Source organism: Rhea pennata, chromosome 5 (assembly GCF_028389875.1).
Source record: "Rhea pennata isolate bPtePen1 chromosome 5, bPtePen1.pri, whole genome shotgun sequence".
In the NCBI taxonomy this organism is placed as follows: domain Eukaryota; kingdom Metazoa; phylum Chordata; class Aves; order Rheiformes; family Rheidae; genus Rhea; species Rhea pennata.
This window is the reverse complement of record NC_084667.1, coordinates 53,696,289-53,711,777: the sequence shown is the minus strand read 5'-3', so window position 1 is coordinate 53,711,777 and position 15,489 is coordinate 53,696,289. Positions and strand designations below refer to the sequence as shown.

At 44.8% G+C, this 15,489-nt stretch overlaps 1 protein-coding gene across 2 annotated transcripts in view; it reads left to right on the top strand.

Annotated features, from left to right (window-relative positions):
• Positions 1-457: 457 nt before the first annotated feature.
• The window catches only part of ASB2 (ankyrin repeat and SOCS box containing 2), a 33,851-nt gene continuing 18,819 nt past the window's right edge, over positions 458-15,489 (top strand). Inside the window, exons 1-5 of one of the 2 annotated variants that reach the window (XM_062576181.1) lie at positions 459-800; positions 7,683-8,037; positions 9,633-9,737; positions 14,225-14,391; positions 15,075-15,230. In XM_062576181.1, coding sequence (XP_062432165.1) covers positions 7,793-8,037; positions 9,633-9,737; positions 14,225-14,391; positions 15,075-15,230 — 673 coding nt within the window. In that variant the 5' untranslated portion in view covers positions 459-800; positions 7,683-7,792. Of the gene's footprint in view, positions 801-7,682; positions 8,038-9,632; positions 9,738-14,224; positions 14,392-15,074; positions 15,231-15,489 lie in introns of both variants that reach the window. The other variant, XM_062576183.1, reaches the window with a different exon arrangement.

Genomic DNA, 15,489 nt, shown 5'->3' with positions numbered 1-15,489 from the left:
CTGTACCAGATGTGGGAAGGATGGCTACCATTTCACATTTACGTCAAGCAGAACATAGGGTCTGTCTTTCATATTTACGTGTTATGAGAGCAGCTCTTTTCCGGCAGTAAGCCCTTACAAATACCACTTGGAACAGGTTCACAGCTGCTTTTGTCATCTTTCAGAATTCTGAAGTCCCACATTTGTAGCCTTAAAAATATATGAACTATTGTAAAGCATCAATAAATACCCATGGTAATGTTTGCTCTGTTTTGTTTGTTTTGTTTTTAACAAGCAGCAGCTACAGGAAAAGTAAACTGAACTCCTTTCTCCCTAATAAATAAAACTTTCCAGGACAACATCTTTTACTTCAAAATTATACAGTAATTTCTTTTTTTTCCTTTAGGTTCCAGAAACATGGCCATATATGGTCTGCTTGTCAGGGACAATAAATAATGATGTAACAGAAAGGTCAGCTTTGTGTCATTTAGCTACAGGATGCTTGATGAAGTGAAGTTCTACAGATTAATGCAGCAAAGAAGAACTTTAGAATGGGTAAAAGTTTCTCCAGTGCATCTTCAAACAGGAAATCTGAGATTCAGAACAACTTATATTTTGGCTTGTATTCGCTGATCATGGGGTGATCCAGAAATAAACTCCAGGCTTCAAAGTGAGAGTGTTTTAAAGCCGTCCTGCAGTTGATCGAAGCATCCAGGCAAAGCAGGGAGATGAATACCAACGAGGATTTTCTGAATTAAGACTTAATCGAGGAGATAACTAATTTCAACAATATTAATAGCCTTTTTTTTCAGAACAAAAAGGTAATGCAAATGTGCATGTTTTGAACTTATTTTGCATTTTCAGTCTGCCAGTTTGCTGTGGCTGTGCAAATACTTATTCCTGTAGCAGTTTGTAACCTAAGACCCTAACATAGACTTTAGAGTTTTTGTGGTTTTGCTTTTGATTTTTTAAATAAGCCATAAAACACTTACTATTTAAAGTTAATTCTGGAATAGTTAAGCAGGAAATGTAGCTGCATCATTTCCTTATTTTTCTTTTGCTTTTAGGTGATGCTTATGTCTTCTTCCTTAGAACAGTTTGCTCAGAAATAATTGTTATTGTTGTTATGACATGCTAAAGTACAGTGAGTGTAGTGTGCAAGGTATGGTCTGAAGAAAAAAACGACAAAAGTAAATATGATTTCCTTCATTTAAAGCTTTCCATTCGGTACAACAGAAAGCTAACTGTTGTACTGCTAACTGTTACTGCTTTCTGAGAAGAAATAAAAGCATGCCAATATATACATTTGCAGTAAAGAATTTGTGCAGAATCATAATTCGATGGCATTATACAATATGCTGGACTGATAGGTGACCTGTTTTGACAGCTGGGGCTTGACAAGGGAATTTGTTTAGTTGGAGGATTCCTTCAGGAGGACTAGCTTTTGCTTCCTTCAGCACTGGGCTATAACTTGACCAGTTTTCATAAGTTGCTAGTACAAAATACGTTTGTCTATTGCTGCAGCTTGACAGTATAAGGCATTCTTCTAATGCCTCACTTCTGATGGGCACTGAAAATCTTTCTGTTTTTCAAAGAATTGTCTACTTCTAAGCATACCTGGAAAACTGCAGAGATTTATCTTGAAACTGAACTAAAATATAGCAAAAAAGTCAGTATTTCAAGTGCTGTAAACTGGTCTAGTTTCCATTGCCAGCAGATCTGGCCTGAAAAGTACAGCAGTAAGGACTAAGTGGAAGTTTACTCTAAAGAGTTTCAGTTGTGTCCTGCTGTGTTCAGAAGTAAAGGCTAACATGTGGAGCAGTACCTGCAGAATCTGGGACTCAATTTTTTCTTAGAAAAGAAAACGGGAAAAAAGCAAATTGCTTCTCTTCTCTTTCCTTTGCAGTCTCTTAGCTACTTGTTTATGTTTTTAGAAATGTGGTTTATCAGACCCTGAGCCATAAATACTGAGGTTCTGTATTAAGTTACAAGCTGATCAGGGCAAACTGAGTGCTACGGCAGGCAAAGTCCCCAGCTCTGCTCCTTTAATGACCTTGTCACTCACCTGCCACCCTCCTCTGATGGGCAATAAGTAATTCTGCTAATTCTGCTGCCTGGGGTCTATTGAACATGGACAGGCAGCCGTGCTAAGCTTTTCTTTAAGGAAGTGCTATCAATGGGGACCAGTTGTTTCAGATGCTAATGGTATTGAATAGTGGTTCTGCATGTTCAAAGCCAGCTGTAATCCTTGTTGTTTATTTATGTTGCATCAGGGATCAGAGGCCCATTCTCCCAAACACTGTATGTTGACAGAGCTTGTAGTCCAAATATAATAGCAATGTAATTGTGCTTGTCTATGGATTTTACCACAATGTGAGTGGTTACTAGTAGTCACCGTGGTGAGTAGTACCTTTGCTTTCAGTGAGCTGCCAGGTAGAGCTGCTCATTAACGCAGGGAGAAGCACCACAGCCTGGCCCTGGCGCAAGAATTCGATTTCTTACCTTATGTTCTTGTCACTAAACGCAGCTAAGCCACCTGTGTATGTCACAGGCCTGGTTTCTACATCTCAAATAAACAAACTCTCACTGAAATCGGGAGAGCGAAATTAAGAATCAAATGGGGATATTGTTTATGTGGAGAGAGCGGGATCGGGCCCTGTGTGGAAATGGTGATAAATTTAGATCCAGGAGACCTTATCAGACTGAGATATTAAATGGCAGCACAGACAGCAAAATGCTAAGATGAGTCTCTACCAAGAGAGGTCGGTAATGAAGCAATTCAAACCTGAAGGCAAACCATCTGTAAGGAGTAATATTAACACTGTAAGCACAGCTTTAAAATTCAGGTTCTGTTCTTAAGGGACAAGCAATGCTGTGTGTTATCTGCTTGGGAGAAGGGGCTCTTGGACTGCCAGAGAAATGCAAGGAACAGCCAGACATTAAAATCTCCCACAAAAGCCTGAAGTTAGAGAGAGCAGTTAACCCATCATTTAATTTGTAGATCTGATTCCTATATTTTAAACCTACAATAAGCGGGCTTAAAGACAGCAAACAGACAAGTTCATACTGAATTTAGAGAGACTGTTCCGGTTGGCTCTTACCTGAACTAGCTCAGCCATCTCTACAACCAAAGACTGATTTTTTTCACACCTTTCTTACAAAAGGTGGAAAATATTTAGCTTATAGCACATTAGTCTAGTTAGCTTTTGTAAAGTCATGGTAAGTAATTCACCACTAACCTGGTGGCTCTGCCACCAGATTGTATTACCCTAGCCCTAGGGTGTCAGCTGAGCCAGGGTAGGTCTGTGTGACTGCAGCAGTGCCATGTAATATGATCGAGCTTAGCCCACAATGAAAGAATGTTAAACTAAATCAGGTTACTTTGGATTAACCTCAAGCTAAGGGCATGCACTTGGTCCGCTAGAACAGCTCACCTGGCTCACAATAACTTGTTGCAAAATAACTTAAATCTGTGCCTGAGCCCCATGGCTCTATAGCTACAAAGAAAACCATTTCCAGGTGGAACGGAACGGTGCCAGGTCTGCTCTGCACATTGTCAGGGTGCTCTGTGCTGCAACACAAAGAGCTGTCATGCTTCTTGCCCTCGTAGCCTGATTCAGACACACCATGAATCTATTATCCATGTGACAGCACAGTTGACAAACGGAGCAGGTTTGAGCTTCTATTAGAGGAGTCTTGCTGATCCATCCCTCTGCCTAAGAAAACTGAGGCTGAATGAGGCAGAAGGGCTTGTTTTGGTATATTAAAATATGTCAGCAAATGAAGTGGGTAGATCACTCTGAGCAAGGGGAAACGGTGGGAAAAAAGAGAAAATGGATTTATCTGAGAGATGAGCTGCTTAACCAGAGAATGGTTTCAAACCAAACTTGTACTATCTCTGTTAGGGGTTGGGATAGACAAGGCTTTCAGCTGCTTAGGATGGGCCTAAAAGCTGCTAGAACCCCAAATATGACAGTCACAACCTCATCGGGGTTGCGTCAGTTAGAGGAGGGGAACTTAAAGCTTTCTCTATTTTGGGCCCCACAACATTTCTTCCCGCAGGATGAGTCAGTGGCAGGAGCTGCTGCCAGCACTGTTGTTTCTGCACTCCATGGGACTCCTGTCAAAATATTTAGATTAGTGAGGCTCACTAGTGTGTGGGGAAGGTTCTCCCATTCCTTTGCAAATGGGGGGAACCTGGTTAACCCATACAAAGAAGTGGAGGTGAAATAGAAATGATCCCAAAATCAAGATGTTCTTTTTCTCTCCTTATAGCTCAGTTAGGCATGAAGCAAAAGAAGGAGGGAGAGGAAGATGTCAGAAAATGTCCTTTATGCCTAGATCCCTCAGGGAGGTAAGGAGCCACCTAAATCCATTAGCCCCTCTGTTGGAGTGAAGAGGAGCTGCAACAGCACTGGGTTCCTGTGCGCTCCTCAAAGGAGAGGGAAGGGACTCGGGCAACCGGCTTAAAGACAAAGTGAGGCTGGACCCGCTGTCCACTCTACTCCTGAGTAGCCACGAGCTAAAGAAGAGGGGTCTGCACCTTACACTCTATTGATACAGGTTCCTCTTGGAGAAGAGGGCCTTAGTCTCCACTCTCAGCTCCTCCTCCAAGGACTCTTTGTGCGTTGGCAATTACAGGCAAATACAACAAACTCATCAGCTCCTTTAGGAGCTCACAGATCCCTGCCTCCCCACTGACCAGTTAGTTTAGGTCTCTGAGTCATCATCAGAGCAAGGTCCCTACATTTAGGCATTGCACTGTTGGGCATTGAAGACAAGCCATCCAATTCCAGCCCAATGGCTCCACACGTTCACAGCGTGCCAGTTACTTAGTAAGTACATAGGCTGACAGACTATAGAAGTGCTGTCTAGAATGCCAGGAACTGAGCAGGCAAGCAGCAGTAGAAGCTGCTGAGAAAATAAAGCCATGTCATGGGTCTTGGCTAGCCATGGGATGGAGTGCAACCAAGAAGAGGTACTGGAGGGGCTGGGGCGCAAAGAGTGGCCAGCAGTTCTGTTATCAGAGCTGTCAGCTCTTTTAAATGCCTTGGCTTATTTCCTTTGGATAGACAGGGATCACAGCATAGGCTTCAGATATGCGTGCGCTCATTGCAAAATATAATCAAAAGCAGCCTTGAAAGATCTGGCAAAAAACAAAAAAACAAAACTGGTTGTATTGTTTACAGCAACAGAAGGTTTTACTTTGGCAATTTTCATGGCTGTAAAACATATAGTGTATTGTAAAGAGTAATAATGTTAATCTGAAATCTGCTGTGCTTCTCTTTAAAATCTGCTGAGCTCTTTCCATTTCCTCTGCAGTATGCTTGAAATCTGAAGTACACGCAAGCAGTGCTAGTAGATGTAGAAGACACCACTATTTATGAAATGATACGTTTAAATCCAAGCTTCTTGCAGCTTGATTCAACTTCTTATGGTTTCTTTAAACTTTATATTAATAATTTTATTTTTAATTTTGGTTAAAGAAACAAATGTAAGTGTATTGGTGCATATAGATATGGCTCTGTTATCATTTGGGGGAATCACCATTTCCTCTACTGTCAGATACCATTTCCTCCATGTCAGGACTGTCTCTTGGCCATGTGCACAGTAGCCATGACGATTAGGGCATGATAATCTACTGGAGTGAGGCTCATGGCTTGCTAGACTCCCACCCACAGGGATATGATGAGCCAACCTTGTCATGCCACCACTGCTGATATGGATGCGATTCCCTGTGAGTCCAGCTCTCCATGAGACACTGGGAGCTAGAGGCAAAGCCCCAGCTGGTGGGAGAGTGCAGTTAAATGGGGAAGCAGAGAAGGGGGGGTAATTTTGTCAGCTGATGCTCTGGCCTGGTGGGTGGCAGCAACCAGTCTTGTGCAGCAGAGGAGATGGTTCCACAATTCTTGCATGTGAGAGAGGCTGGGAAGGCGGGCATTTTTCCGGGTACTTGTGGCAAGGCAAATTCTGCAGAGCTCTTGACGCCTGTGATTTTTTTGCAGATGTGCATATGCACAGCACTCCTCTGCAGAGCTATTTGTATCCTTATGGTGTCACGTAAAGTACCTGGCAAATGTCATTTTCAGCCAGATGCCAGGAAAATCACGTGGATGTGATGCAACTGCTAGGACAGAAAGACGAAGTTGGAGAGCTTCGCCAGGGTGTGCTGTGCTGATGGCACGCTCTGTTCTGCCAAGCACTCAACCCCTTGCCTCCTCAAGCAGCACGCAGTGCCTTCACCCTGGTCCTGCAGGACATCCAGTAAACCAACCACCAAAGCAGCAAGTGCTGCTGGAGGACATAGTGGTCATGCTGGGGGACAGCACGGCCAGCAGTTCCCTGGGGCCAGTGTTGGGGAGCTCCCCATGACAGCAGGACCAGGCCTCGCCACCAGGGCCTGTCCCACCTCCCCAAGGGAGTAGGGCACCAAGGAAGCCCGGGCAGCCCCAGCCTGGGGACCGCTCCGGGGACAGGGATGAGCCAAGGTCGGGCAGGGGCAGGGCTGGGGCAGGGCTGTAGCTGGCACAGCTACAATGTCATGGGGCAGGGATAGCTGGCCCCAGGCAGGGCTGAGGTGGGGACCTGGGGCTGGGGGTGGGGGAGGCCTGGGGTGGGCAGGAACAGGGAGGCATCTTCCCATTTCCAGTCTAAACCATTCCATGGGCAGTTTGGATCCATTTCTTCTCATGCCGGCCCTCTCCTTTACACAGCTTTTCTTGCTCATTGATATGCTTGCAAAGAGAAAACTTATTCCTTCTTGGCTGCCATCTTCTTAGCAAACCAAGTCTTTCCATCTCCCCTCTTGAAATATTTGGCCCTTGACTCTTGGACGCTGGAGGCCAGAATTGTCCCTGGCCTGCAGATGAGATCATGCCAGAGCACTGTATGTTGCTGGTGCTAATACTTCCCTGTCCTTACTAGAACTACCATGGTATTTTGGATTGCCTTTGCTTTCTTTGAGTCCCTACTGCACTGAGGGTTCAGTCTGTGACTGCTGAATGTGCTCTGACATTTCCCGTCTTCTCTCATTTCCATCTCTGAAACTCCAGTTTTCAGAAGGGAGTCTTACTATGAGTCTTAAAGCTGATGAACTTGAACTTTGTTCCGTGAAAAGCAAAAAATCAGAAGTGAAACTAAGTAGTGTCATGTTGCTCTTCTAGGCTAGTGGAACAAAGAAAGTCACTTCAAAGAACTTGCATGTTGCTAGTGAGATCTTCAGATAGTGTGAGAGAAACATCTCCATGAAGTTGCTTTACTCTGGCTAAGAACCTGCCCTTGCACAAAACAACCCTCTCCCTTTAATTTCCTGAATTAAGTGGGAGAAATGAAAAAATAAGAGAGATGTGCATTTGTGTTCTCCTACAGAAATTAATTTCCAAGCTGTATCTCCTTAAACTGCTGGAGATTTCCTTTACCTATTTTTCTCCTGAACTGTGGCACAGAATAAGTAGATAAAAACTTGTCTTACTTCCTTGCAGCAGCACCCTTCCCTTTGTAACCAACAGATAAACCAGTTACATCTATGTGACAGAAAGGAGTTAATTCATTAAGTTGATATGTAGATTTAATGTTCTCTCCATGGCGAAGGTCCTTCTTGGGAATTCTGGTGAGTCTAATCAAGAGACAGAGATGAACAAGAGCAAAAGACAGCTGCATTTCTTTGTTTTCCACATTTTGATTGTCACCATCTCCTTTTACAGGAAAGCAGACAAAAGAAAAGAAAAGAAAAGAAAAGAAAAGAAAAGAAAAGAAAAGAAAAGAAAAGAAAAGAAAAGAAAAGAAAAGAAAAGAAAAGAAAAGAAAAGGAGAAATGGCTACCACAGCAGCAAATACTCAAAGAGAAACGATCGGCTGCGAGGAATACAGTCTGTACAGTAGCCTGAGTGAGGACGAGCTTATAAAAATGGCCATACGGCAGAGCCTAGGGGAGGACCCCACAGGGCAGTCAGCTGCCCAGAGTCACCAGAAGTCAATCGTGACGGCTCCCGGCGAGGCGGCAGCCCCCAGCCGCACCAGCGGCCACAACCCGCCCTACCAGATTTACCCCTGGCAAAGGTGAGTGAGCCTGAGTTTAGCCTGTCTCGGCAAACACGCTGCCCAGGAAGGGGCGGCCAGCCTCCCCTGCCAAAACACACGCTGTCTGTCTAGTTGTACCAAGTGGCTTCAAATAGTTCATCATTAGTTTGAAAGTCAGCTTCTGGTATACAGGCAATAAAGTCAGCGATTTGCCCCCTCACAGGAAAATGAGAATCTGCTCAAAGTTGTCTCTTCTAAGCAGCAAATAAAATAAGAAACTGGACAGTCCTACAAGCTTTCTTGACCTAAATAAGCCCTGTTGAAGTGAACAGCTCCTTTCTCCCTTGGGGACACACTGCACTCCTGGCTTGGGCTTAGCCAGAGAGGGAGCACAGGATTTATTATGGGAAAAGGGAGAGAGGCTAAAAATGGCATATAAAACCATGTGAGCTGACTATCTTCTAGATACTACAAACTTTAAAAGATGTAGTTATTTCAGGTCAGCATCCGATCTGAAGCACAGTTGTTCTCGGCCAAGAGTAGCTCCAGTTATCAAAGTGTGGAGGCATCACCCTCCCCTGCGATACTGTGCTCAGGCTGTGAGTAACAGAGACCTGCTGACAGTTGCAAAACCAAACTTTTTTCTCCTTTCATTTTTAAAAAGGCAAAATTCTCAAGGTGGGGGAGGTTAGTAAGTCAAAGACAATAGAAAAATACCCTTTCAAACTTTGGATTTTTTTGTGATAATTGCGGAGTACCTGAGTTCTGTTCCTCCGTCCTTCTCATAACTCCACTGTCCTCACTACCTCACTACTGAAACCTCACTACCTGCAAATGTTTGATTTCCAAGGTCGGGAGACTTGGAACAATTTGATGAGCAGAAAGGATGCTTTATAGTTACCGGATAAAAGATGCTTTGCAGAACACAATCCTGCTCTAACTAAAGGCTTCTTGGTGTAGTTACTGCACAGCTGTATCGTCAGCTCTGCTGTGGGGGTCTGACGTGGGAGGAGAAGGGGCTACCCTGGCTGTTTGGTCTTGTCTTCCTTGGGGGTCCTTTGACACCTGCTATTTCAGCAGAAGTCAGCATCTGCTCTTCTGTGCCTTAACCTGCCCTGCCTCTGCCTCTGCCTCTGCCTCTGCCTCAGCCCAGCGGTTTTTGACCTCCCACTGGAGGGAAAGCCTTTGCAGAGTTTGTAGCTCCAAATATGTAGTGTTGCTGTAGTGCTGCTGCTACTGCCTGTGAGAGCTGGGGCTCGACATTGAGCTTGCACCCTGGATCCGCCTCCACCCCCTCTTCTGACCTGCTTGCGTGACACTTGGAGAGGTGATGAATGTCACCTCGCCTCCTGCCTGCTTCCTGTGCGGTGGTGGCAGGGTTAACCTCACTGTTGTCTTATATGGTCATTTGAATCCCCTGACACTTCCTCAGAGGGCCAAAAATAATCTCCAGCTGAGAGAGCAGCTGAATCCAGCGCAGAGCAAGCCGTGGCCATCTGCTTTCATTCAAAGCCCTGACCAGCAGGCTTTCGCTCTCCCTCTCAGTGGGTGTGTGTCTGTTTCTGCCTCAACATGACCTGTTTCTCCTATTCGGAGTATTTCTCTTTATTTCATTCATGTCATCGCCACTCCAGACTGGCGGCCCACGCGAGAGGCCATGCTCAGACTTCCAGCTTGGGGGCAGCCTGGGGGGTCAGGCGAAGGTACGACGGCAGCCTGTTCAGCACGCGTCAGCCCGTGTAAGTGCCTTGTTTTCCCTTTCCCATTTTCCCCTGTGGTCAAAAGAAGCCTTGCCGCCCCCTGCCCTCCCTGTCAGCTCTTCTGGGCAGTGATGGTGTCTGGGGGGAAATGGTGGCATTTTGGATGTCATCCGAGGGATTTCATGAACTGCTCAGAGGGGTCTTGATGATACCTGCACTGCCCTCTCTTTGCCTTCCCTTTCATTCCTCCAGCCTCCCACCTGCCCCGAACCATTACGCTATCTCTTGTGGGCAACCCCACCTCCAAACCTCCCTTGTCCTCTTCTCCTCTTCCATCCCTCTCCATCCCTCCAGTGCACATGTGCTGGGGACTCTGGGTCACTCGGTAGCTCTGAGGTGACAGGGGACAGCAGGGAAGAGATGGCTGAATATATTGTGGTTTATTTATATAGGCTGGCTCCCACATGGATACAGTAGATGAAACAGATGGGTGCCGTTTGTACTGAGCTGGTATTAAGTTCATAGTTCAGTGGTGGGGGTTGGTGAGGAAAACAAACATTTTATGACAGTGTATAAACAGGGTGAGAAAGTCCAGTCCTTCAAATTAATGTTTTATAAATGCTTCCAAGATGCTGTGACTGCTTCCTGGCACAGCAATACCTGCACTGGCCTGCCTCATTGAGAAAGGCTGCTGAGAAGCCACACTGTATTTTACCCAGCCAAGGGGAAACTACTATGACAGAGTTCAACCCTCCTGGCCCTGTTTTGCCATTGGCAGAGACCATAAGTAAGCAGCTGTTGGTTGAGGAAAGCAGATAGGTGAGGGTTTGGGCCGAGCTCTGCCTATATGTAGTGTAAATGTCTGGACCACGATGGGTTTATTACAGCTCTCTGCCAGGCAGAGTAGATGTTGGCACCTGCCTTTACAGTTGAAATGAGGGGTAAAAAGTGTCACAGGCAGAATTTCTCTGTGCCTTGCAGAAAACTTTCCTCTGCCTTTTTTGTCTTCCGGTTCAAACCCTCTTTGTTTTATCCGTCTTACAAATCTCTCCCTGAATGCATTGCTGTATTAACTACCACATCCTCAGTCTTCTTTCTTTCATCTCTCTCACCTCCATTTTCTCCCCCATCTCACCCTGTACCCTACACCTTGTGTTACTTGTACTCTGCCCTCCATGGTCTGCTGACATTACCCTCACTGACATATGTGAAAACCTCTTTCTGCTGAAATGTGAGGATTCCCTCACCTCTGTCACTTGTCACCTCCCCTTGGCCCCACTGAAATCACATGCTCTCATTATGTGATCTGCACTCCTTTCGTGTGTCTCTCCTGCTGATTGTAATGACTGAAAAGTAGGCTTTTTCTTCTGCATCATACACCCCAACAGAGTTCAGTCCACAACAAGAATGATGCTGATAAACTACCCCTCCTCTACTATCAGATGAGATCAGAAAAGTGGCTGGGAAGTCACAGGGGAACATGATGGCACAGCTGTTTTCTGGCCCTGCTCTCAGAGCAAGGCAGGAGGTGATAGCTGACTTCACTCAGTGAGATGCTGCTTCATGCTGTCTGCATCCCACCAAGCTGCCAGGAAAAGAAGGTGCTTCCTGAACCCTTCCATGCACCACTGAACCTCTTCTGCAGTGCTTAGAATTGACCCCACTATGTGCCTCTTTTGCAATGGGTATTTGTGAGTCTGGCTACTGGCCTTTGAAATGCGTAACTCTTTTGATTAGCCTATAAAGTTATGATTTCATCAGAACTTCAGAATTCCTCCTTAGTCTTTATATTTTTTTTTCTATTTCCATTAAAATCCAAGCAGTAGAATGTGTTTTTATATACATACGTGTGTGTGTGTGTTTATACATATTTATATAGATTGACTTTGAGACAGGCAAAAAGGAAGGATTTCACATGGAGACTCATTAAACCTTCTGTGCTGATCTGGAATTTGCTTGGCTGAAGCATCTACAGCTGGGTCCAGCAAACCCTTTGTCTTCCTCAGGAATCATTTAAGGTCAAGGGGCCCAACAGAAGTTTACTTCATTCGGCATCTGAAGGCTCAAGTAGACCACTAACTGATTCTGCACACATTTTTAACCCTACCACAGAAATGCAGTATCCTCCTGCTTTCGCTGGGGTCTCAGTTAATGTGATTTACTTTGCATTTGCTGTGTGCCAACAAAATGCAAACAGACTCCTGTCGTATCCCACCTGGCATGCAGTAACTCATTAAACTCCAGTAACTCTATCATGTGCCCAAGCCCAGGGCTGCAGTACGCAGCCCTGTGTATGTAACACAAAACTTTGCATAGCACAACAGATGGTTTCAGCAGGCTTGTGCCAGAGGCTTTTAAAGGTAAAGATCCTCCACCTCCTTCTCCTCTCCCAGCCAAATATACCAATTGTTACTATTAACTGACTTTAACAAAACACTGAGTTTTAAGTGCCTATATAAAAATCTCTTATCTATAACTAACTAGCAATGTTACAGTCCCTTAGGTACCGTAAGTGGTATGGGGATACAATGAGGACCTCAGTCCTGCAGATGTCAGAAGGTCATTTGATTCCTTCTGACTGGGTGGTGGCCAGGAAGGCAGCTGTCTGCTCTAGCTGTTATCTGCTCAAGCAAATTGCCTGGCTTTGTGACCCATATCTCCCCCCATTCCAGTGTTGCTATTTTTATGACTCTGCTGTCTTGAGATCACTGCTTCCAGCTATAAAGAAGAAAGAACAAATAGTATGAAATAGTTTTTCACCTGGGAAATGCTGTCGTTTCCCATTATTTCTACTCATTGTGTTAATGGGCTTCCACTGCAAGCCCTGAGTTTGTCCTCAGAGAAGCAGCATGGTGACTTTTCTTTCAGTGCAAACATCAGCATTTATGGCAGCAGATTGGCTTGAATACTTCTGGGCAAGCTGAAATGAATGACTTCTGTGGCAGTTTCAGCCTGCTGATCCATTTAGCCTCTGCTGCCAGCCTACAGTGCTCCAGGAAGCTCCCTCAGCATGAGCCGAGCTGCTCTCCCAGTCTTTGTGCCCTTCTGCCATGTGCAGTCTCCTGCAAGGTGATGAAATCCAGTGCTATTCCTGTAACCTGCGCTAAACGCAGCGGTCATACCAATGAGCTGCTTTTTGGGGACTCCGCTACTGAGCTACTCACATTTTTGTGTCTCAGATCTCGCTCTGCTGTAACATTTTAGACCTTCTGTTATAATCAGAGTTTCTAGTTGTTCTCATTCTCACTGCTGTGACTTATTCATATGTTGAATTCCTGCCCTGCCAAAGCAAGTATTCTCTCTGAGACACTCACCTCCCTCATCTTTCCTCCTTTCCCCAATCTCTCTGCCTTCAAAACTGCAAGATTATCTCTTCAGAGTTAATTCAGCCACAAACTATGTTTTCAACATCCTTGTGTCCTCTGTCTCTAAAAATACAGCCCACCTCAGGCAGAGGTTTGCTGGGTTCAGAGGGATCATCACTGGCTAACATGAGCTGCTTCACACCATGGCACCTGATTCCAGCTGTGTTTCCAGAGTCCTCTCACTGATGTTGTCATTCAGGGTGCTGCTACCTTGGCTAAGAGGTTTGCAGGAGTGGGCTTGTTGAACAGCTAACAGGTCAGCTCCCAAGCAGGCATCCAGAAAAAGACCAGATTTTCAGGTGTCCAGCACCTAGTAGGTCTTGTTGTGACACTGGACACATTTTCAAAGGTCTAGAATGTCCAAAGCATTTATCATTTCTGAAAATTTGGGTGCTTGATACTGAAATAATAGCTGGGGATCTCTAGGGTATAGTCATTAAGAGTGTCTCAGAATTTTGTTTCAGTGGATAGCTTTTTCTTTTTTATCTTCTCTGGCCAAAGAAAAGAGGGCCCAGACTAACACCGTAACATTTACAAGTTCCAACTAGAGTTCTCCTTTCTTGATAGCTGTTTCTCCTAACTTCTCATAAAAGAAATAGGAAGTATCTCTAAAACATCAGAACAAGACTTATTCAGAATTTCTGCTTTAGAGCTCAGCTATCTGCAGATTAAAGCTAACGTTTCTTCAGTGGTGAAAAGGCGCAATTCTTCTCCAAGTTTATCATCTTGTTTATGAGATCTAACATGGAATCACCTTACCACATTTGACAGTAAATGGCAATGTGATGTGATTTTCAACATTGTGGACACTCATGGTAGTGTACAGAGCAAGGCTAGTGTTAGTCTTACCCAACTCTAGATTTTTAAAAGGTAAATATTTATGTAAATATTTATGATAGCCACGCCTACACTTTCTTTACATTTAGTGTAGAAAGATCCGCACCTCCAGAGAGTGCTTCCTCTGATCCACCGTGACTGGTTAAATTAGGGTAGATAGATTTTACCTCTAGTGACAACTGTAGCTAGATGAGCTAGGGCCAAAAAAGCTGTCATATAGGCTGTAGAGGTTCATTGTTTTTGTCTAATGATGCTGTGCTGTTGCTCTGAAAAACTCCTCAGTAACGAAGGTAGCAGTAATCAATTTTCAACCTTGTTTTAAAGAGAACTTGACCCAGTAGTGGCAGCAATCAAGGATGGAGATGAAAAAGCAGTATGTAACATGATGAAATCGGGAAAAGACCTTTCTGAACCTAATAAGGATGGCTGGATACCCCTCCATGAAGCTGCATATTATGGCCAAGTGGGTTGCCTGAGCCTGTTGCAAAAAGGTTAGTGAAATTAGAATTAATTAATTGATTGTAAAATGGATAAGAACAATATGAATAAATCAAAAAGCAGAATAGCACCATCTCAGCCTGAATCTGAGTCCTTGTGTGAAGTTCTTTTTTCAGCCTCTGTGTGTGTACATTAATGCCACCCTCTCTTCGAAGACGTATTCCCAGACTGAAGCCTGTAAAAGTTAGCATATTCAGGATAAACTGCAATCTGTACGAAACTGCACAGATCCTGCCAGGCTCTGGATTTCTCACAGTAAAGGCTTGTAGCTTGATCCCCAGCTGTTGTAAACTGCTAGGCTGCCACAGCAGGCAGCAGAATTACTTCTGTTCCCACTAACTGAAGATCCATCCCAGCCCCTCTTTGCCAGTGACGGAAGGAGGTTAGCTGTCATATTCTGCTTCAGATTGCTACTGAAGACCATTTACTCAGCAGCTTTTTGCATCGCTAATGGTAATAGATGAACATTAAAATCTAAGCCAGTGGCTAATCTGATTTAGATTAAGTTCAGCTCAGCATTTATTCTTAACTTAGTTTCCTGACTAAAAAGGAAAAAGAAAGAAGAAATAAACAACAAAAACTCACCTAAAACTCTAAGGATAACGAAAAGTGATTGTGCTTCAAATACTTGCATACTACATGCCACAATGATTGTGGGCTGGTGGTTTCTTGACAGCGTACCCTGGCACGATTGACCAGCGCACTCTCAATGAGGAGACGGCACTGTACCTGGCCACAAGCCAGGGCAACCTGGACTGTCTCCTCACCCTGCTGCAGGCTGGAGCTGAGCCTGACATCTCCAACAAGGCCAGAGAAACGCCACTCTACAAAGGTGAGTGGCCAAGCTCCCAGAGATGCTGAGCTCTCCTGGTGCCATCAGAGGAGAGCTGCTAGTGCTTAGAGAATTAGCCCCACATAGCTCTCCTCAGATGTGGTAGGCACACTAGGTCTTGTATACAAAGACTTAAATTCAGCAGTTAGCTCTCATTTCGTACAGGTAGGCATGCATCTCCTACATCTGACTTACTGTGGCACAGCTTCTCTTCCCATCTGCACCAGGGGCATTGGTGCCTGCCACATGTGGGGCTGAG